General features: G+C 42.7%; 1 protein-coding gene across 9 annotated transcripts in view; it reads right to left on the bottom strand.

Moving 5' to 3' along the window:
* PFKP (phosphofructokinase, platelet) overlaps nt 1-22,407 on the bottom strand; it is a 295,600-nt gene that overhangs the window by 133,229 nt on the left and 139,964 nt on the right. For 6 of the 9 annotated variants that reach the window (XR_003854471.1, XR_003854472.1, XM_029588548.1 and 3 more), the window contains exons 6-11: nt 21,391-21,435; nt 21,165-21,273; nt 15,660-15,755; nt 10,559-10,651; nt 7,949-8,074; nt 921-985 (exon numbers count right to left, since the gene is read on the bottom strand). Coding sequence is in view for 7 of the 9 variants with exons in the window: in XM_029588548.1 (XP_029444408.1) it covers nt 921-985; nt 7,949-8,074; nt 10,559-10,651; nt 15,660-15,755; nt 21,165-21,273; nt 21,391-21,435 (534 nt within the window). In the remaining 2 variants the exon portion in view is untranslated. Of the gene's footprint in view, nt 1-920; nt 986-7,948; nt 8,075-10,558; nt 10,652-15,659; nt 15,756-16,022; nt 16,119-21,164; nt 21,274-21,390; nt 21,436-22,407 lie in introns of all 9 variants that reach the window. The other 3 variants (XM_029588549.1, XM_029588552.1, XM_029588554.1) reach the window with 1 other exon arrangement.

Raw genomic sequence — 22,407 nt, 5'->3', positions numbered from 1 at the left:
AGAGACTGAAGGGGATCCTGCATGGACATGTGGTATAATGCAAGTCTGAGCATGCTCAATGAGGCTCCGTCAAAGTTCTAGAAACTTTGACATAAGTTTTCTGTGCCAGGCTCCATCTGATGTCATCACCCATGTGTGAGGACTGCCATCCTGCTTATCCTCGGAGAAATACAATAAAATTAAATATCATATGGACATACAATCATAATATTAACCAATTCCCCCCCCCCCCAAATCAAAATCCCCCCATAATCCCAAAACTCTCCTTAAGCCCACTTTTATTAAATTACTCAAAAGTCAGGCCATTCAATCGTGCTTTTACTTCCTTACAGAATCTCAGAACGTATATACCTCAAGGGGGAGGTACATCTAGTAACTGTCAACCGTGTGACAGAAAGTGAGGAAGTTTCTAACAGAATTCAAACCAAACTATTCATACCAAACAAAGAGGTCTGCCACATATCTTGGGCAAGCCATCCATAAGCATTTAAACATAATCATTAGAATTTTAAAAAACACAGTCTAAATTTTATTGGGAACCAATGCAGCTCCTTCAGAATTGGCCTAATGTGGTCCCTACTCCTAATCCCCATCCCCATCAAAAACTTCCCCTAGTTGTTTTGGAGTAGCTTGAACTGCTTTACATGTGTTAAGAGATCCTGATATTTAGCAGACCAAGACACTAAAATCAGCAAACTATGCATGCTGATATGGTACATCTGTATTCTAGAATATGAATGCAAAGGACTGTGTTTGGTCTTTTTACAATCCTCAAATTAACATGTTCAAGTAGAATAGCTCCATAATCTCTCCACTGCTTGTTCTTGCTAAAAGGCAACCATCAAAATTTATAGAAGATATACTGACTGAAAAGTTAAGTTTATCAAAACAAACCTGACTCTGTCACTGAAGATACATACCTTCCACGCAGTCTTACAGCATCCTCGAACCGTCTTTCATCCATTGCTTTTTGAACTTCTTGTGTCTTAAAAAAAAGCAAAAAACTCCACTGTAATGGGTCATAACTGAGTGAATAAAATTAGGTATATCATTCTAAATGAGTTCCTTATAAGAAATCTATTTGTGAACAACTGACTTGCATAATATCTGTGATATTCTTCAGATCCAGTATAATTTTTCAGTCACCAATCAAACACATACTGACATCATTAAGGGTCAGGGGGCCTTCACACTATATGCCTCCATAGGATTCTGACTAAATAGGTTAAACTAACAAAGCAGCCTGCCATGAAGAAAATTCCTTTCATTTTTTAAATGTTATGCTGACATTAAGAGTTCTGTAACTACAAGAACAAGGAACCATTCACTGCTGCTGGGATAGCCCTGAATATTTCAGGTCAATCAGTCACAAGTAAAATCTTCTGCAAACTAAACTGTTACCTGTTTAACTGAAATAAAGAGCTGAGCCAAAAATTTGAGGCAAGCACACAAAATATATTTTAGCATTCATGCTACAACTGGCATTAGCATCATATTTATCACTCTATTGAGGAGCAAAGCGCATACACATTAAAAGGGTCGTGCTAAAAGGAACATGGACATTTTAATGACTGTGCACTCTGCAACAACTCTCCCAAGTCCAAAATGCAAGGGCTTCCCCTTCATATGGGGGTCTCTGTCTTCTCAACCCCAAAACTTCAAAGATGGGTATTCCAGCTTCCCCTTATCATCCTCCCTGAACATCAATGTAGGGCCTCCATACACTCACACATAAAAGGAAAATTGGTTCTTACCTGCTATTTTTCATTCCTGTAGTACCACAAATCAGTCTAGACTCCTGGGTTTTGCCTCCCTGCCAGCAGATGGAGACAGAGAAAGTTTCACTGACGCTATACAATACCCAGTATGCCACCTGTAGTCCCTCTGTTTTGACCTGTTCCCAAGCCAAGATAACAGCAACAACGATAAATTTCTAAGCAAGCTTCTAAACAAACTTGTTCCCAACCAACAAGCCGGAAAAAGGTGAAGTTGCCCAAAAAGACAATGGAAAACTAGTCTCCCAAATTTAACATAAGCAATCAGCATTGAAAACCTCCAACAACTCCGCACTATATGCAAAGCAACAGTACGAGCGGCGGACTCTTCCCCCAGTAAGTGGGCAGGTCTCTGGATTAATTTTTGGTACTACAGGAACAAAAATTAGCAGGTAAGAACCAATTTTCCTTTCCCTGTATGTACCCAGATCAGTCCACACTCCTGGGATGTACCCAAGCTCCCCTTAACTCAGGTGAGATGTGGAGAGTTCTCACTAAAGCACATGGAAGCCAGAGCCCCGACAAGCAAAAGTGGGCAATGAATTCCCAGTAGCCTCTCAGCAAATTTCATGTGGAAAACCTGTTGTGACTCAGCCCAGGAAGTCACCTGAGAACACATCAAGTGTGCCCCTAAAACCCCCTGGCAGCAAGCGCCCTTTAGAAATGTAAGTCAACTTGATCGCTTCCTTCAGCCACCGCACAATTGTAGCCTTAGACGACTTATTTCTTTTCTTTGTATCACTCTACAAAGAGGTGGTACGATCTATAAAGAGGTGATGCAATCTCTGGAAATCATAAGTGACCTTTAGATACCTCAATAATGCATGCCTCCAATCTAAGAGCCTAAGGTCACCCGAATGAGGTGTAGAGGAATCCAAATCCATAAAAGCTGGAAGCTCTACTGTCTAATTAAAATGGAACACCGAGATTACCTCAGGCAGAAAAGAAGGCATCATGCATAAAGATACCCCCAAATCAGGAAGGGATCTCGTCACGACAGCACCTGGAGCTCCAAACTTCTCCTGGCTGAACAAGTAGCCACCGAGAAAACCATTTTAAGAGTCAAGTCACTAACTTAACTCTCTTTAGTGGTTCAATCTGAGCCTCACACAATCCTCTAAGAACTAGATTCAGATTTCAAGATGGACAAATGTTCTGCACCTGAGGACACAAATACTTAGCTCCCTGAAGGAACCATAGAACATACAGATGTGCAGACAGAGGATACCCTAGCACCTTATCCCGGAGACAACCCAATGTTGCTATCTGGACACTCAGAGAGTTAAAGGCCAGTCCCCTGACCAGAACATTTCTGTAGAAAAGCTAAAATATACAACACCGTAGCCTGAACAGACTGAGGCTGCACTCTGTCAACAGCAGACCAGGACTCGAAGATCCTCCAAATTCGAACATACCTCAAGGATGCAGAAGGTGGAAATAACTGCTTTGGAATATTTCTTCCATCTCAGTTATCTCCTCTCAGAAGAGAGACGTGAGACAGAAGTGAGCTGCCTAACCCAAAAATATTGGGCCCTGATGGAAAACGGTCGACTGATGTCCAAACCTCAGGGGGCATCAGATCAGATCTAGGAAGTATGGTCGATATGGCCACTCTGGAGCTACTAGGATCATGTTGCCTGAATATTTCTCTATCCATCCACCAGAGACCACGGAAGGAAAGATAAATAAGAATCCCTCAAGTCCATGGCAGTACCAGAGCTCCGATTTTTTTTGTACCGTGTTCTGTTCAGCTGCTGTAAAACCGCGACACCTTGGTGTTCTCTTTGGTCAGGATATCCCCATCTTCCATGAATATGACACATCGCTGCCTCCGACTTCCCATTTCCCGGGGTCTAACTTTCTCCAGCTGATAAAATCTACCTGAACATTGTTCACACCAGTGACGTGAGATGCTGCCAGCTGCTCCAAGTGCTGTTCTGCCCAGAGAATCAATTCCCGGGCCTCTCAAGCCGCTGCCTGATTCTTGGTTCCACCTTGTTGGTCAATGTAGTCCACCATCATCGCATTGCCTAATAGGATCTGTACTGGATGGCCACATAATCTTGACAGACAGGCAAGCAAGGTGAAATGCACTGCTCTCATCTCTAACCGATTGATAGGCCATGAGCCCTCAAGTTTTGCCCACGGCTGAGGGGGGATATGATAGAGGTCTTTAAGATCATGAGAGGTCTTGAACGAGTAGATGTGACTCGGTTATTTTCACTCTCGAATAATAGAAGGACCAAGGGGCATTCCATGAAGTTAGCAAGTAGCACATTTAAGACTAATCGGAGAAAATTCTTTTTCACTCAATGCACAATAAAGCTCTGGAATTTGTTTCCAGAGGATGTGGTTAGTGCAGTTAGTGTAACTGGGTTCAAAAAAGGTTTGGATAAGTTCTTGGAGGAGATTAAAATTGATTAATGGCTATTAATCAATTTTAATTGATTTAAAATTGATTAATGGATATTAATCAATTTTACTTAGGGAATAGCCACTGCTATTAATTGCATCAGTAGCATGGGATCTTCTTAGTGTTTGGGTAATTGCCAGGTTCTTGTGGCCTGGTTTTGGCCTCTGTTGGAAACAGGATGCTGGGCTTGATGGACCCTTGGTCTGACCCAGCATGGCAATTTCTTATGTTCTTATGTTCTTATGATCTTGCCACACAGTCTTCCATCCAGAGAGGCTTGCATCGATGGAAACAATTATTAAATTCAGAATCTTCGATTCCGCACTATGCTCAAGATTGGTGCGAGTAAGCACCACAAAAGACTGTCCCTGACGAGGAGGAAGATGAAACTCATCCAATAACGGATTCCAGCGGGAGAAGAGCACCCTACAGAGGCCGCGTATGCATGTACGCCCAATGTATTAATTCCAATGTCAATGCCAGAGAACCCAGACCTGTAAGTCCCAGGCCCTGGGCACCAAAAGCTCTGGCAGAAGCCTAATCTGACTCTACAATTTCAGCAATCTCTCTCTGTGAGAAACACTCTGCCAGTGTGTCGAACTGAGCTCCCAGATACACAAAAGTTTGTAAGAAGACTAAATAGTTCATTGCTAGGTTCACCACCCATCCTAGAGACTTCAAGCGCATCAGAACCTTTTGTATTGATTGTCGACAGAGATAATTTGATTTTGCATGAATAAGCCAATCATACAGATATGGATACACCAACACACCCTCCTTTTGCAATGCACCTGTCCCTACCACCATCACCTTGGTGAAGGTACATGAGCTGTTGCCAGCCAAAGGGAAGAGCTTGAAACCAAAAATGTTCTCTTAGGATTGTGAAACTCAGGAATCTCTGGTGCTCCGGACTGATGGCTATGTGCAGATATGCCTCTATTAAGGCAAGAGATGCCAAGAACTTGCTTACCGCCATGATGAAGGACCTCAGAGTTGGACCTTGAGAGCTGCATTTACCTTCTTTAAATGCAATATCTCTTGAATTGGATACGGGGGGGGGGGGGGGGGGGGAGAAAACAGGATGCTTAACTTAAAATTGATCTCCGGCCAGCTAAGCATGATTGGAGTCTGAGCCAACAAACTCAGCAAGACATCTCTGTGAAAACAGAAAAAATCTGTACAGAGTCCAAAGCAGCTCTCAATCATATGCAATTTATCCCTCTTCTAGAAGTGAGAAAATGAATTCCCCATTGGAATCCTCCGATGTCTCATGATCCACACCTCCTTGAACATTACCAGGTACAGCCTCCCTGTGGCATTTGCTTGCTGTGATTGACAAATGGGAGCCCGAGCACATGATCCCTATATAGTAGGTTGCTTCGCCTTTGGTGGGCACCCCTGCAGAAAGGAGGAGGAGGATGGATCTATACCAGAGCCCATAGGCCAAACCTTGCTCTCTCCAACCTCTCTCGGGGAAGCTTCTGCCCTTGGGAAAAAGGGAGGAGAACTGACCATTGCCTCACCTCCCACTCCACGACTCCTCCAGGGACACCATAGGCTGAGGGAATGTCCCAACATGGGCAAAAGTTGTAGTAGTCAAATCGCTTTGAACATCTAAACAGCGCTGACACAAACGGAGAGAGTGAGGACTGAATTGCTATCAGAAGGCAAGCCTCACAGATAGCAAGGCTCTTGGACCTGTTCATCACCGGCATCTAGCATTCCTGAACTTCGGCTGTTGGTGGCCTCCTATGCGTACATCAATGCCACCTGGGCATACATGCACACCCCTCCAGGACACCGCAAATTTGTGCTCAAGACTAGGTCACGGACATACATGCGCAAATACGCATTCGTCTAGGCCATGGTTGTGCGCACACAAGTAAATGCGCAAATACGCACTCAAATTTAGGTTGCACAGTCTTATGTGGACAAGTACCCGTGTAAATACGCGCTCCAGTCTAGGTTGCAGCCTTATGCGCACAAGTAACTATGCAAATACGTGCTCAAGTACCTGCGCAAATATGCGCTCAAGTATAGGTCACATATGTATGAGCTCAAATCTAGGCTGTGGACCTACACACAAAGGTCCCAGCACATGCAACTGCCATGAGGTGAGAATGCGCGCATACACCTTCACACGCAGGAAAAGAACCACTGCAGTGGATTATCACATGGCTAAGTAGAGCCTGCCTGCACCTGAGCACGTTTAGGCCCAGATCCGTTTAACATCCGGCATCGAAAACTATCGGCTAAAGAGCTTCTCAACAGCTCCAAATCTTGACTGGCCAAGAATCCATGGAGACTAGGGCCAAGAGCCAGCATCTCACTAAACACGCTTTGTGCATAAGCGAATTAAAATTGGCAAAAGATCTCTACCAGAACCAGAGACTACTCCTCAGTGCAAATGCCTCTCTGCACCTCTGCAGGATAGGGAACTGCTGGCTATAGTTGAAGATGGGATTCCCCTGCCTCTCCTGCTGATGCTGCTAGGGAATCAAAAATGGCCACCATTTCCGCACTGACGGGGAAAACTTCAGCTCTAGACCTTGTCACCCTTGAGGCTTGTTCTACCAATGAGGTCATTCTCAATGCAGACCCCCCTGAACGCTTTTGCCGCACGCACACGCTGTTCCTCCCCATACCTGCAGCACCACCAGCACCTCAACAGCAAGCAGTGAACAGTCCCTCAGCGCCAAGGAGTCAACACCCGGTCTCCTCCGCAGGCAGAGAAGTTGCTGAAAAACGGCATCACTGAGCTCCCCGAGCTGCTAAGGTAGCTCCCCCCGGAACCTCGCTGCTATACAGATTCCTCTAAGTAGTTCCTTGTTCTCTTTTTTTTTTTTAATTTACTCTCTGAGAATAAATATACACAGAAACCAATACTTTCCTTTGGTGCAGAGGTTCAGGTTCAAGGAGCGCATGCCACATGGCAGATCAAAAAAGAGCCAGACCACTGGCTATACTAGTCTCCTTTCACCAAACTTTAGTGACCAAGCCCAGGACAAACTGTATAAAAGGGACACTTCCCTGCTGCACTGGGCTTGCAGTGAAGAAATGCCAGCAGGTTCCACCGCTGTCTCGTGAGGGATGAGGGATCTAGACCACCAGATGTTCACCCCACAGACCTCCAGACCGAGCTATCAGAAGAGTCGCCAACCCCTGCTCATCCGCCTCAGACCAGGGGGGATTGCCCCACTTGGACCTCACAACCCCCTGGGAAGATCCAGAAATTTTCTTGTCTTTTAATTTTCTTTTTTTCTCTCTCCAGACTGCAGGTTGTACACCATCTACCATTTGCTGGAGACAGGGAAATACAGATCAATGCAGAGGGACTACAGGTGGCACAATGGGTTATGTACAGTGTCAGTGAAACTTTCTCTGTCTCCCTCTGCTGGCAGGGAGGCAAAACCCAGGAGTGTGGACTGATCTGGGTACGTACAGGGAATTAAGGTTCCCCCTAATCTAGTCCCATACCTTCTTCCCCATGGAAAAAGTGCATGCATTGTGAAACAGTACCACACTAAGGGTAAAAAACTTGGAAAACTGCCCACTCCCATGTGTATCTATAGAACAATCTGAGACTAAGAAAACAATTATCAGTGCAGTTATTTCCAGTTCATTTATCCCAAAAACAGAGTAGCATTACTCTTCATTTATTTTCCTCAGCTTTCATCACTAACAGTCCCCTCATTGTTACAAACAGCATTCTACTTTAGGGAATACGCAGCTATAAACTGGCCTCGGTCCAGCAACTCACCATCTGCACACATTCCATTAAAGGCAGGCGCACAGCTTGGTTTCCACACAGAGACACAACACAGGCAGGGGTATCTGGCGTGGCCTCCAGCAGGGCAAGCACAGCCTCCACACCCATACGACTTGCCTGGTAGAGAGCAAGGAGATATAAAGGACAGACAGACAAATATGCAGTACACTTTTCTATTGATTTTTCTGTTGCCAAAACAAAGCTTAAATGAACAAAACAAACTTCAAAGACTCTGCTATGACCACACACGTTAATGCATGTGGGAAATAGTGATATTCACTTAGAATAAAGGGCAAAGGGCCTACATGTTGTATTATTTACTTGTACCTTTCAGAGGCCTATTGACTAAAGGAATTTGTATTGTCCACCTGTCTTCTATTGATCATTGGTTATTTGTGGACCCAATTTGCTTAGCCAGTCCATACACATTCTTGGTGCCAACTTATACTTGTGTGAAGTGTGGGACAAACACAGAGGATCCCTAGTGGCAAGATAATGGAAATGAAGAAATGGAGTAACCTCTAAAATTAACATTACTGTTTGGGGATGCCTGCATGGAGCAACAGTTAGTTCCCTAAGCAACTTGCTGGGAAGACTAGATGGACCATTTTGGTCTTTATCTGCCATCATTAACTATGCTACTATAATACTATGCTGGGGAGAATGTAGGTTAGATATATTTAGCTTCAAAAAGGAAAGATGATGTGAAAATCATCATTGCTTTATAGATAAAGAGTAAATTTGCCCTAGAACACCTGATTGGCATGCTACACACCTATTATTTAGCCCCCACATATCCAATCCTCCACAAAAATCTAGCCAATATTCAAACTACAAGCGCCTGTGTGCCATGTGTTTGAAAATCGGCTTGTTATGCAGCTAATATTGCACACATACACCTTCTAAAATGATGGTGGAAAGTACGCGCTCCCACGGCACGCATAGAAACTTTTATCACCATGTTACACCTTAACTTCACCCCCTCCCCCCCCCATAACAAGAATACCTCTTTATACAACAGCTAAAAGTATATATATTGTGCAAATATGCACAAGCTTTCAGGTAGCTGAAAATCCATTCAGAGATTCGGCCACTATCTACGGACATTCTGCTTTTATCCATGTAGTTCTCAACTAAGCCTTTGAAATTTGACCCCATGAAAGAGATTAACGTTTTCTGATGATACAAGAAAACAAGTTCAGTCTATACTCATTCTGAAACGCCTACTCAGCAGAATAACTCTGCTTTTCATATACAAATGTGTTTGGTTTTTAAGTGAATTTTAGCAACACATGTCCATAGGTGGCACAGAATACGGTGGTGCAATCTGAAATGTGTGTCTGTTCTCTACCCCAATGAACTTTAAAGTCGCAGAAGGGCATCTCTAAGTTTGACATGTGTAACAGGTTTGACAGCCCTCATAGTAGTGCACTATGTAGTAGTGGATTGTAGAGCAGATGGCTCTTCCAACATAAACACGTGCCATCGTTATTATGGTAGGATGAGAACAGACTGAGTATTTTCTAAGAGGGCTAAAAAATTCTTGGAAAGAATTGCATTTTTATTTTTGTAATCAAATGATATTTGACACAGACATACAGGCCAAGTCACTAAGGAGCATGTAAAATGATTGCCCTTGGAGGTCGACTCACCAAACTAATGATATATACAACATGCATATACCAACGAATATCCTGAGTCTGGTTAGCAAGGGGGATCCCTTTCACCCCTCCCCAACACAAAATAAGCCCCTTCAGATGCTAGTCAAAACACCCCCTTCCCACTGGCAACCCCATTAAGCCTTCCACGCCCAATTCAGAAGGAAATGTCTCCCTCCCTCCTGATCCACAGTAAATGCTTCTTAGGCTGCAAACACCTCGCACTCCTGATCTGACAAACAGGCTCTCTCTGGAGTCCCATTCAAACTCCCACCAGCTCCTTACATTCCTCTGGAAAGTGGATTGACCATTCTTGAGGGAGTCTTCAACCAACAGCCCTCTTGACGGTTCTGCTGCTGCATTCAGAATGACACTGCCTAGCAATTTGTGAAGCTGCTCATCCATTCGGCACAGAGGAACAAAGCTGGCAGAGGGGTGCTCTGTTTCCTCCTGCTGGCAAAGCCTGGGGGCGCCCTCTAGAATGGCAAATCCACGTTCTGAAGGGGAGGGAACTGAGTAGGAAGAGATTATGTGGGCCCTCAAAGTTTCATTTTCAGATTTAGGATCGGGGAGATGGCTGGCCTCCAGACGGGTGCAAGGTGGGTAGGCAACTCCCAGATGGGCCTATTATGGATTGGAGAAAGGGAGATGGGTCTTCAAACATTTAACTGCTACTCCAGAGGAGGTTCTCAATATACAAAGGTCCTAAAGCCTCATTACATTTTGCATGCATTTGCGACTAGGGTCATGAGCTCATTATTACCCTGTTTGCATATTTTACATGTTAATTTGTAGCGTGTACACACCCCAGGGAAAACAGGTAGAGTCTAGCCCACTCTTTAGATGCACGCTGAATTATAGCAGTTTTCAGTGATTCACATTAGGAGAGGAACCCACTTGAAAATGTCAAGAAAGGTAGCAGATTTCCAATAGAAACACTTACCAAAATTCTGTCAAACGCAGATGGCGTACCACCTCTCTGAACATGACCAAGAATTGTCACACGCGTATCAAATCCAAGACGGGAAACCACGAGCTAGTAAGAATTTCAGAGAGAATGAAAGAAAAATGCACACAATAGGCCAGATTTATGTCCATGAACAAATGTACAGTATAAGCATAGCAGTGATCAGCAGTTAGTAAAGTTGTTCATAGAGCTCTACTTAAACACTAGGAGCTAGACTCTCTTATGTAGAGGAGCTTTATGAGCCAGAAAAGACAAACTAAACCATCACATATGGTGATTTGGTCTTTCGAGCACATAAATTTCTCTAGGTGCGACATGTTCAGCAGCTTTAAAAGTTCGTCTTCAGCCCTGCATTTATTTAGATATAGCTTTGGCTATCCTGATTTATATCTTCCTATTATGAGTAAAAATATGCCTATGGGCAAAAAAACCCAAAACCAAATAAAATATGGGTTGTCTTCTAATTGCTATCAAATATAGTCCTGCAGCGTTTCTTTTTCTTTTATTGAAATAACCTTTGCCAGGTTTAGTTTGCTTTAGTTCTTCCTATCCATCTTGTCACAAGGGTGCTGATGTGCAAGGTCAAGTACAGAGATGGGAGGAGCAGGATGTAGCTCACCCAGCAGCTGCTTCTAATATTTCTCACTGGCCCAACACTGACTATTAGCATGAGATCAGAGCTGAGCTCAGTTCCTCAATCCCCACTCTCCTCTGCTGCCGTGAGTGCCACTTCAATAACACACACTCTGTCACAGTCCAAGGAGAACCTTGAGACGCAATGAAATGTGGGTCCTCCCCCATTGAAAGAACTGAGTACTTATCACCAGAATAACAGTCTATCCTGTGGACAGCCAATTTCACTGAACTATATATTAAGAAACAGTTGCAAGTATTTAAAACAAACTGAAATCCTCCCAGTTCACCTAGTCCTTTAGTGATTTTTTTTTTTTAAAGACACTAAAATTTAGGCTTCAAGATCTTTTTGTTTTAAAAAGGTAAACATAGGGCCCTGAGCTGCACTGAAAAGGATGTTAAAAATTCACAATATACGGTAAAATTTATTTATTTATTTTTATTTTATTGAAAAGTTTTATATACCGCACAATTGATTTTGGAAGGTTATTTTTCCTGAAGACAATACCTAAACCTCAGTCTAATCAATGGTTAACTTTCTTTTAGGCCTATTCTGATATGCTATTTTCATATAAAGCTTTGGAGCAATAGGCAAACATCTTGAATGCATAGAATCATCAAGGAACAATGTCAGTGAAGATAATGTAAAATGCATTACCCTCATGTTTTAAGACTGAATGGGCAGGGAAAGATGTATTACTACTGGAAGGTCCTTAGTATGGTTCCTGAGCAAAGCCATAGTCTCCAGCTGTTAGCAGCAGTAAGTATGACATGTACAACAGCATTTCTCAACCTTTCCCAGTGCGAGGCACACCTAGATGAATACGGATTCAGTATGGCACATTTCCTCCCCCAATTCATCTCAATATTTTTAATTACACTTGATGAGACAGAGTGATTCTGAATGCACAGGGACTCTCAGCCTTTTTCCCCACTGACCTGAAGAACTCTTCCTTTACTCTTGATTTACATCAGGCTTAAAAAACTTAACTTGCACCATCAATTGGCAGCCAATGGGATCAGCATGCTTTGAGGCTTTTACATAGTCACCTGCACTGTCCACTAAAATATCTCCAACAGCGTGTCAGCCAGTTTTCAAAAGCGGGGCCATTCTTTGTTCAATAAGTTACTCTGACACTATCCTAAGATGATGTTTTGCATTTACAGGCTGCAGAATTAAAAGGACCTCAGCTCACTTTGAGTTTCTTCCTTTCAGGTTCTATTCATGCTTCTGCTTCATTGCTACTCAGCAGATGTCACCAAAATCTAATTTCTTCAACTACTTGTCCATTACATTGGTAAATTTCTACCTGATTAAGTGAACTCCCACAGAACTGCATCACTTCATCCACAGGGTTGGTAAACACAAGTATGGGTGCAATTCAGCATTGAGTGACCACCATAGTGTTGTCTAATGTCCCTCTCATTCTCTGCAGGTGCAGAGCAAAAATGTTGCCCAGCTCCCACCACGAATAAAAAAAGGATGAGAATCCCTAACATTTTTTCACATGTGCCTTGTTAGCAAATCCTACAGTTCACCCATGTATGCCGGGCACGTCCGCAGCTGAGAAACTGCTGCAGATAGGAAATACAGGGAAGGGGAGATGAAGGAAATGGGGAGGAGGGAGCATAAGGGACAGAAGATGTTCAAGAGGCACCTCCAAAGAGGGTTACTAGGCCTCAGCCCATATTCTGGTTCAGTCCTTGTAAGCAAGTTTTGGCTTGGGAATTAACTGCCCCCTCCCCCCTCTTTTTTTTTTAACGCAGATTTGTCTAATATGGAAGCCCCAAATATTTATGAGTCAAATGAAAAGGTTGGTAAGAAAGCAATCCTTTCATGATGAAACAATGGTGGTGTGCAAGGAAGGCAGCAAGAGCAGCAAGTTCCAAAGCAAGGCAAAGACATGCAAATCCAGCATTTGCTTTCCATTCTATTCAAAAACAAAACAACAGCCCAACAAATAGCCTTCTGTCAGCATGCAAGGTTAGGAAGTAAGCAGCAAGCACAATCAAGCCTGTGTCTCTAGAGTCCAACTCCTGCAAAACCACAGTGAAACATGCTCCATCTGAGCAGATGGAAACACATGTCCTTTGAGTTGGGTGGTCGGAGCATGTACCTTATCGATTTCATACAGACTGGTGATCATGGCCCATTGTGCGACTGCAATTTGCTTGGCAGGATACTGCAGTAGCGTTCTATTGTCTTCTGCAGGTCATGCACCCAATCTTCCCAGATGGTCTCCAATCCAGGCAGGGCCGTCGGAAGGGGAGGGCAAGGTGGGTGACCTTCTGAGATGCCAACATGCCTTTTGAGAGGGCTGGGTGCCAGTGGCATGGCAGCAGCAGGGTGGTTGCAATGTTACTTTAGACCCTTGCATGGCCACTAATGTGAGGTCTCATCATCTGAGGGGTACTCAACTGGCTGCATCACTGGAGGGGAGATTGCCTTCTGCGGCCATCCTCTTACCCCCTAAACTGCCAGGTTATCAGCCCAGCAATGGGCCTGCATCGAGGTACTAGCTTCCAAGATCTGGCTCACTCTGTATGGGGTTGCTGAGGTCTTTGGGTTTACTGCTGCTTAAAACCAAACCCTCACAGAAATGTAAGGCCATGATGCTTTATCCACAAACAAACCACATATTGTCCAATCAGACTAACTGAGATTGAGCTGCAAGACATATGAAGTAACATGCACCTTGCATATCCTGAGAGTTCTGTCTGGGTCAGTGCAGATGTATATTCAGTGAAACTAAAAACTCACAATCAGTGAGAAATTTGTTTTGTGGTATGACAACAACAAGTTAAATCAGTTTTTCAGTGTTCAAGCAGGCTTTTTGTATCAAGATGCTTGCCCACAGAAATGGGCTGCTTGTTTGTTCCCCATCCTCTGTGCAGATGTCAACGCCTGTACTTTTCCCCGCCTACTTCTGTAGGTGTTCCCTGAGCAGGGATAGGTCGGGAAAGCAACTATGTGCACAGTATTCAGCACAAATTTGTGTTGGTTCTTTTGAGGGGAATGGAGGAGTATCCTAGTGGCTAGAGAAGCGAGTTGAGAAACAGGAAAGCCAGGGATCAAGTTCTGCTTCTCCCGCTGCCACTCTTTGAGACCTTGGCCAAGTTACTTCACCTTTCATTGCCTGAGGCTCAAACTTAAGACTGTGAACCCTCAGGGCAGGGATCAGCCATTGTACCTAAAGGTGTAACTCTCCTTGAGCATGGATTTGGAAAAGTGATTAATTAAATGTAAAACCCAAATCCAATAAATGCAAAATAACCCAAGCAGTTCTGCTTTCATTAATTCAGCAAACCCTGCAGGCAAATACTACCCATGAGGTTAGCCAGACTGAGGGTGGTTTGCTTATGTACCCGATAGATTTTCAATTGGTTTCCTTTGTTTTTTGGCAGGAAGAGGGATTGGCCTGGCAAGAAAAGTAATATAATTCATAAGGGCTTTGGATAAATGCAGAGAATGAAAATGAGGGGTCACCTGCATGGCATGGAGATAATCTGCACAGAGCAGCTGTTGCTACCCTCAACAAAGGGCATGGGAGCAATCTGCACGGACCAGTGTTACTACCTTAACAGAAGGCTCGTGGGGTGGGTGTAAACCTGCATGGAGCCTCAGGCCTATCAATAAAAGTGCTTAATAAAAAAAGTAAGCAATTCATTAATCATAAAAAATAAACTTGCTGGGCAGGTTGCATGGACCACTTGGGTCTTTTTTCTGCCATTATTTACTAGGTTACATTCTTCCGGCTCCAATGAACTTTCAGCTCAATCAGAACTGGCCTCTGTTGGGTTATGGTATCATAATGTGACACAAAAATGTCCACCAGCTACTGGCGCAATAGACATAAGCACATGAATAAATGTGAAGTAAGCGCTAGACCATCATAATTCACTTATGCCAAGAAAACAAAAGTGTCTTGAGGCATGATCTAAAGCCTGGGAACCATAAGCCTTCATTCACAACTACCAGGGGTTTCTCCCCTTATTTTGCATCTTTTCCCCATTATTTTGTATCCAGGGGCTAGAAGGCATGGAGCCCCTCCAGAGCCTACGTCTGGTCCCTAGGTGTCACTGCTGAGAGCTGGCCAAGACCTCCTACCTACAGGGCCTTCACAACACCCCCAGCATCAGGCAGATGGCCTGAGGAGCAGATGCTGGGCCAGGGAACTGAACCCAGGCCCTCGGCACGAGAGTGCAGGGCACTGCCGCTGAGCGATTAATTCGTATTTCGTGCCTGTTTGGTTAATGTAAGCTAATCTGTATTTGAGAAAAACGGACCACCCTATCTTCATGCAGAAAAATGAAAAGCAAGCAGTATGCACAAGCTATGAACAAGCTGTTTAGGAAAGAAACAGACTGAGGCACGTCTTAGTGTAGGCAAGGGACAGCACTATAGGTCAGACAGGAGTTGCACTACAAGGAGATTGGCACTTACATCCTTAACCTTTTCAGAAGTAATAGGGTTGTTGTGAGTATCAATGGCACCCTCTGAAACAATTATGATATTCAGTCTTTTCTTTCGTGCACGATTCTAAGAGAATAAAAAAAAAAAAGTCTTTGCAAAAAAATAAATAAATAATTGAAATGAGTTGGAACAAGATTTGCTGCTCAGCTGGAGGGAGCTCCTTCTCCAGCGAAATGTTTGTAAGAAAACCGTAAACCCCCATATTTGAAGGGCAGAGGGTGAGTGATAAATGGATATGAAATGGAAGGACGAAGGCTCCTGAACAGTGCTCTTAGAAGGCAGTTGGTAGAGTCCTTTGGCAAAGCAGACCCTTACTTTACCATCTGTACTCACTTCCTTAACAAAACTGGAGGAAATGGATTTCCCATTTTTGTCAATGGATCCTTCAGCAACTATAATAATGTTCAATCTGGAACCACGGGAGCGCGTCTACACAGTGAGAGAAACACTACATAAATGGGGACTGTAACACAGAGAGAAAACAGCAGCAATCAAGTGCCCGTGAAGGAGGCACTGAATCTGCCTTCCGATCAAGAGCCAGTCCTTAATTGGGTGCTGTAAAATAAAAGCATAATTAGGTGGAGCAGACACAAACAGAGTAATAACATTTCCAAACAGAAACTGTTCCCATTTAACCTTAAAACAAGAGAGATCACAGGGTTAGCTTGTCAAAAACAAAATTTGCTTAAAAAACAACAACAAAGGAAAGAAGACAGACCAATATTTAAAGTACGTTGTAAGACTATGCGAAAGCCTCACTTCTACCTTACGGAACTGTTCGCATTTTTATACTAATTTTAACCTGAAACAAGTACCTGACTCCTACAGGAGCAACATACAGGCTACAGAATATCGAGCAAAGCATTAATTCTTAGCCATCTATGTACTTAGGAACAATATGAACTTTCTTTTCAATGAGTTCAGAAAAACTGCAGCGATCCCCTTTGAATAATGACTGACATTTTATCTTGTCTGCAGGGTCTGAAACCAAGGACCATGAATCTAGACAGAGCAATAACACACAGTCAATGTCTTATGCAAAGGGAATAATTGCTAATGCAAACGGAAAGTCTGTTTGTTTGAGGAGTTAAATATTTAACTTTCTTTCTAAAGATGTGGGTTTAGGCAGTTGAATCAGGGAAGCTTGAGGGGATTAATCAGGGATTAATAATTACTGTGCTGTGCAGACTCACACATGTCTCCAAATCTGAATGTTCTATTTAGTTTATATTTATGGATATAAAGAATGCTTGATAATCTGTTAATCAGATACCAATAAACTATTCTAGTGCATTTTGGGGTGGGGGATTTTGCTTTTTCACTTCAGGTACATGAGTGAGAAACAGACATAAATATTGCCTGCATTACTGCTCCACCAACATCTTTAGAGGTCAATGCAAAACCACAGGCTTTAATTTGTATTTTATTACTTGTCGAGCACATAGAAACCATATATAGTTACCACAATAGTATTAAAATGATCACTTTGCAGTCTCATTTTGCAGCCTAAGCAGAATGCAGGACATAAGTCTACACTGTAACCACAGTGGCTAGGAAGCTCTGAGAGCTGTACATTTGAAGAGCTGTTTAATAAGATATATTGGGTCCAATATTCAAATAAATCTGGTTATCTAAGTTATCCAGATATTTATTATCAAAACGTTAGACCTGCTATTGAGCTGGTCTAACTTATTCGGTTAACTTAACCAGATAAGGCTGAATATAGGCACTTATCCGGTTACTATAACTGGGGAGGTTGCCCTGCCCTGATCTGCCCTTTGCCCACCCCAAGATATCTGGTTATCTATTTAACTGGATAAATACTTATCTGGCTAAATGGAGGCTGCTGAATATAGCCTGATATTCAGCATCTACCACTTAGGGGGGTCATTCTCTAAAGGGATCGCACGCGATACCTAAATCGGGGCGGAGTTGGCCCCGGAAGAGGAGGAGACGGGGTGGCACCGGGGCCGACGCTGCGGAGACATCGCTGGTGGCAAAAGGTAAGGACCCTTATCGCCGCCAGTTTTGCGGCGATAAGGGTCCTTATCTTACCTTACACCATAAAAGGTGTAGTTATTCGGTGCAAAAGCCGACAGCCAGCGCACCGCAGTGGTGCGATGGCTGCCGGCTTTCGCAGGCCCGCCCCCCGCTTCGCCCCCCGTTACCGCCGGATTTTCTAAGTTCTGCGAACTTAGAAAATCCAGGCCTTAGTCGGGTAAATCCTACTTATCTGGCTAAGTAGTGTTTCAATATCTATATCACTGTATCTAAGTACAACAAACAATCTAACAGTGCTTAAACTTCTAGAAGGGAATTTTCAAAGGGACTTCTGCGGGTAAAGTAGAGCTTTACCTAAAGAAATGGTGCTTAAGATAACTGCACGTCCAATGTGCACGTAAAATTACGTGCATACACACTGCATACGTGCACTTTTATGTACCCAAGGGAGAATTGTTCCAGGGAGAAGAATCTCGACAGGGTTGGGGCTTACAAGCATATTCTGATGTTATTTATTTCCATTTATTAATCATGTCTATCCAGCACTCAAAAGTAGTTAGAAAATCATTAAAAAAAATAAAAATCCAACATAAAACTAAACATCCTAATCTCATCACATAATAAATAATTCAAATAAAAAATTACACAGTTACCAAATAAATTAAACCAATATTAAATTTTTATAAAACAAAAATCACCCCATCCAAGCCTCTCAGAGCCCCTAACACTGTCATGTAAATACTAGGTGCATAAATTCTCCCGGCAAAACTACATGCGCCCAATAGCAGGTATAACTGCTTGTACACAAGTTTGTTGAACTAATTTCTAATGTGGCCTTAAACCATAAGTTTATTTTGAAACTAGTATAACTTGGGTGTATAACAACTTTATGCAGCCTGTTAAAAAAGTATCCTTTTAAAGTTTAAGGGAGTCTAAAATGGTATGAGAATTCAAGAAAACAGGGAACAAACACAAAAGATCCCTTATCGGAAGGGAACTGGAGCTAACCCAAAGACTGAGTTGGATCAGCAGTACTTAAGCAGGAATGAAAGATGAGCAGACTAGATGGACTTTACGGTCTTTATCTACGCTCATGGTCTACGATTCCCTGTAACTACTAGCGAGAGAGTAACTTAAAGGTTCACTACCAAAGTTAACATGCTTACAGTATATTAATTATCCCAGAGCCAATGAAAGACAAAATGAGACTGCAAAGTGCTTACTAAGACAGGCCCATTGCTCCCAACACAGACTGCTTTAGAGTCGAACATGTTACAGCATATAATAGCACTCACAAAGAATATATCAAGCCAATCAAAGGAACTTGGCTGAATCTGCCATTAACAATGTCCTGAAGCAAGGAAACTGTTGTGTAATAAGAACTCTACTGTGCCAACAGTGGAAAGTCCACGTTCTGCTCTAAAATGGCCATCCTTATCTAACCCATTACTGCTCAGATTGCTTTGAAGAAAAACTGTCATACAATCAAACATGTTTTTAAATAAATATCAAATGGATTAACTATTTAGTATAAATAAATTCAGAATCTCTCCAGTATCTTCTTTATCTCTTTATATATATCTTATATAAATTATATAATGTATTCTAGGGGCTATTTTTAATTGGTTGACCAGGGAAAAAAATGAAGATAAACATTTTCAGGTCAATATTCAAAGCCAACTTGTGAGTTATCTGTCTAAATGCCTAGTTTTTAATATTTCCCTTGCTTAACTGGCTAAAAATTGGCCAGGTAAGTCTTTGTCCAACTAAGCTTTAGCCAAAAAAGAAAGGGGCATGATAGGGGCATTCCGAGCCAGGGTTGAGAAAGGGTTTCCAAATAACTTTACATTTAACCAGCTATATTCAAGAGAATATAGCCAGTTAAGTGCCAAAGTGTTAAAAACAAAAAGCAGACTGTGGGCCTACAGGGCCTAACCAATCCCTCTTCTCCCACCTACCCGAGCTCCGAGTCGAGCCTGCCACCCCCTCCCCAAAGCACCTGCCATCTCATGAATAAAAAAAATATGGTATCGGTCTCTCCCCCTTCCCCACACTCTGCTCCCAGGTCCCTTGTTTGGTTTTTTTTTTTTGCAAATGTATTATCACCAGGCCCTCTCTCCTTCCCTTTTCCCCAAACCTTACCCTCCCACCCTCCCTGTACCTTAAATTTATGTTTATCTTCAGCCCAGATTGTGGTAGTCTCCTACTGTGACATAAGAACATAAGAAATTGCCATGCTGGGTCAGACCAAGGGTCCATCAAGCCCAACATCCTGTTTCCAACAGAGGCCAAAAGCCAGGCCACAAGAACCTGGCAATTACCCAAACACTAAGAAGAACCCATGCTACTGATGCAATTAATAGCAGTGGCTATTCCCTAAGTAAACTCGATTAATAGCCGTTAATGGACTTCTCCTCCAAGAACTTATCCAATCCTTTTTTGAACCCAGCTACATTAACTGCACTAACCACCTCCTCTGGCAACAAATTCCAGAGCTTTATTGTGCGTTGAGTGAAAAAGAATTTTCTCCGATTAGTCTTAAATGTGTTACTTGCTAACTTCATGGAATGCCCCCTAGTCCTTCTATTATTCGAAAGTGTAAATAACCGAGTCACATCTACTCGTTCAAGACCTCTCATGATCTTAAAGACCTCTATCATATCCTCCCTCAGCCGTCTCTTCTCCAAGCTGAACAGTCCTAACCTCTTCAGCCTTTCCTCATAGGGGAGCTGTTCCATCCCCTTTATCATTTTGGTCGCCCTTCTCTGTACCTTCTCCATCGCAACTATATCTTTTTTGAGATGCGGCGACCAGAATTGTACACAGTATTCAAGGTGCGGTCTCACCATGGAGAGATACAGAGGTATTATGACATTTTCCGTTCTATTAACCCGGGCCTGGTGCTTCTGGCATCACTAAGTGGCTATGATGATAGCATACAACGTTCCTCTTTGAAAATGTTCTTATAGGCCGTGGGCAGAACGCGAATACTTTTCAAAATTGCCCCCATAAATACCTAACAACATAAATGCTAACTCCATATTAGGGCTCTAAGTAGAACATTAAGGTAAATGGACTTTCTGATATGGTGAGTAATCAAATATGGATAAAAAAAAATAGAGGTAGAACACCACACAGTGCTAGTGACTATTGATCTCTTATTTTATTGATGAGTCATATTCTCAAAACAGAGAAGACTATAAATCTGATTTAGGAAAGGTTTTTCCCCTGGGCACAGAACAGGAGAAAACCTGTGATAAAGTAAGCCTCTTCTTTCTAATGTTTACTATACAGTTCTTTGCCCAGTCTGAATGCTAACAATAACAATCAATTTAAAATCAGGCATGAACTGGTTATTTGGTGAGAACCACTGATCACTTGATTTTTGGCCTACACATGCAACAGAATGTGTGTGTATACATATATATATATATATATATAAATATATATTTAGTGTATTATATCAGGAATTACCTCTGAAAGCTTGGTGCACATCAGATCCTCCCACCCTTCCAGTGGCGGGTATTCAGGAATAAATACCCAATCCGCACCACAAGCTAATGCACTGACCAGAGCTAGATACCTATAAAGGCCATCACAGAAAGCAAGGAGTTAATCTTCGAAAAAGTCTTGTAAGCTATTTACATTACACTGGACTGGATGCCACAAAAAAAAAAAAAAAATCAAAAACAACACTTACCCACAGTGTCTTCCCATGACCTCTAGAACAAAAGTCCTCTGATGGCTGCACAGAAAAAGCAAATCACAGGACTTTACTGCACTGTAACATCTGAAGAGCAACATGACTCTACATCTGAGCCTGGAAAAAGAGACCCCCCTCCCATATTAACCACCCGTCATTCTCGTTCTCTCTGCCTTAAATCATCACAGCACACTTGCAAATCTACAGTTAAGGCTGCTCTTCATGAGGCTTCTTTTTACTTTATTTTTAGGGACCTTCATGTTTCAGTTTTCCTTTTATTTTTCCTGGGAATTTCAACGTTATAACAAAAACATCAGTGAAAAATGACTTTTCCACTGATTTTTCACCTGTTCATTACAAGAAAGTCATTTTTCCACTGATGTTTTTTGTTGTTGTTATATCTTTGAAATGCCCAGGAAAAACAAAAAGAGAAGGTCCCTATTTATTTTTCACAAATGCTACATTAATATAAACATTTTTGCAAGAAATATCTGGAATACCAAGTTGTAAATCCTTGATGAAATACTAACAAAGCAGAGCTTACCGTTAACCAATTTTTTTTCTCCATTTTTGGCTGAATTCCTGCGAAAGGTTTTGTGGAAAGGTTTTGAAAGTTTTGTTTTCTTAGTTGCACTGGTAGCCTGCAATTGGACACGCGTTTTCCCTTACCCCTTATTCAGTAAGGGGAGGAAAACGCGCGTCCAACCCGCGGCACCTAATAGCGCCCTCAACATGCAAATGCATGTTGATGGCCCTATTAGGTATGCGCGCGCGATTCAGAAAGAAAAATGTGCAGCCAAGCCGCACATTTTACTTTCAGAAATTAACGCCAACCCTAAGGTCGGCGCTAATTTCTTCCGGCACTGGGAAAGTGCACAGAAAAGCAGTTTTTACTGCTTTTCTGTGCACCCTCTGACTTAATATCATAGCGATATTAAGTCAGAGGTCCCGAAGGGTAAAAAAAAAAAAAGTGAATTCGGCCCGCGGCTGTCGGGCCGAAAACCGGACGCTCAA

Source organism: Rhinatrema bivittatum, chromosome 2 (assembly GCF_901001135.1).
Source record: "Rhinatrema bivittatum chromosome 2, aRhiBiv1.1, whole genome shotgun sequence".
Lineage (NCBI taxonomy): Eukaryota > Metazoa > Chordata > Amphibia > Gymnophiona > Rhinatrematidae > Rhinatrema > Rhinatrema bivittatum.
Note: the sequence above shows the minus strand (reverse complement) of the source record. Positions and strands in the feature narration are given on the sequence as shown.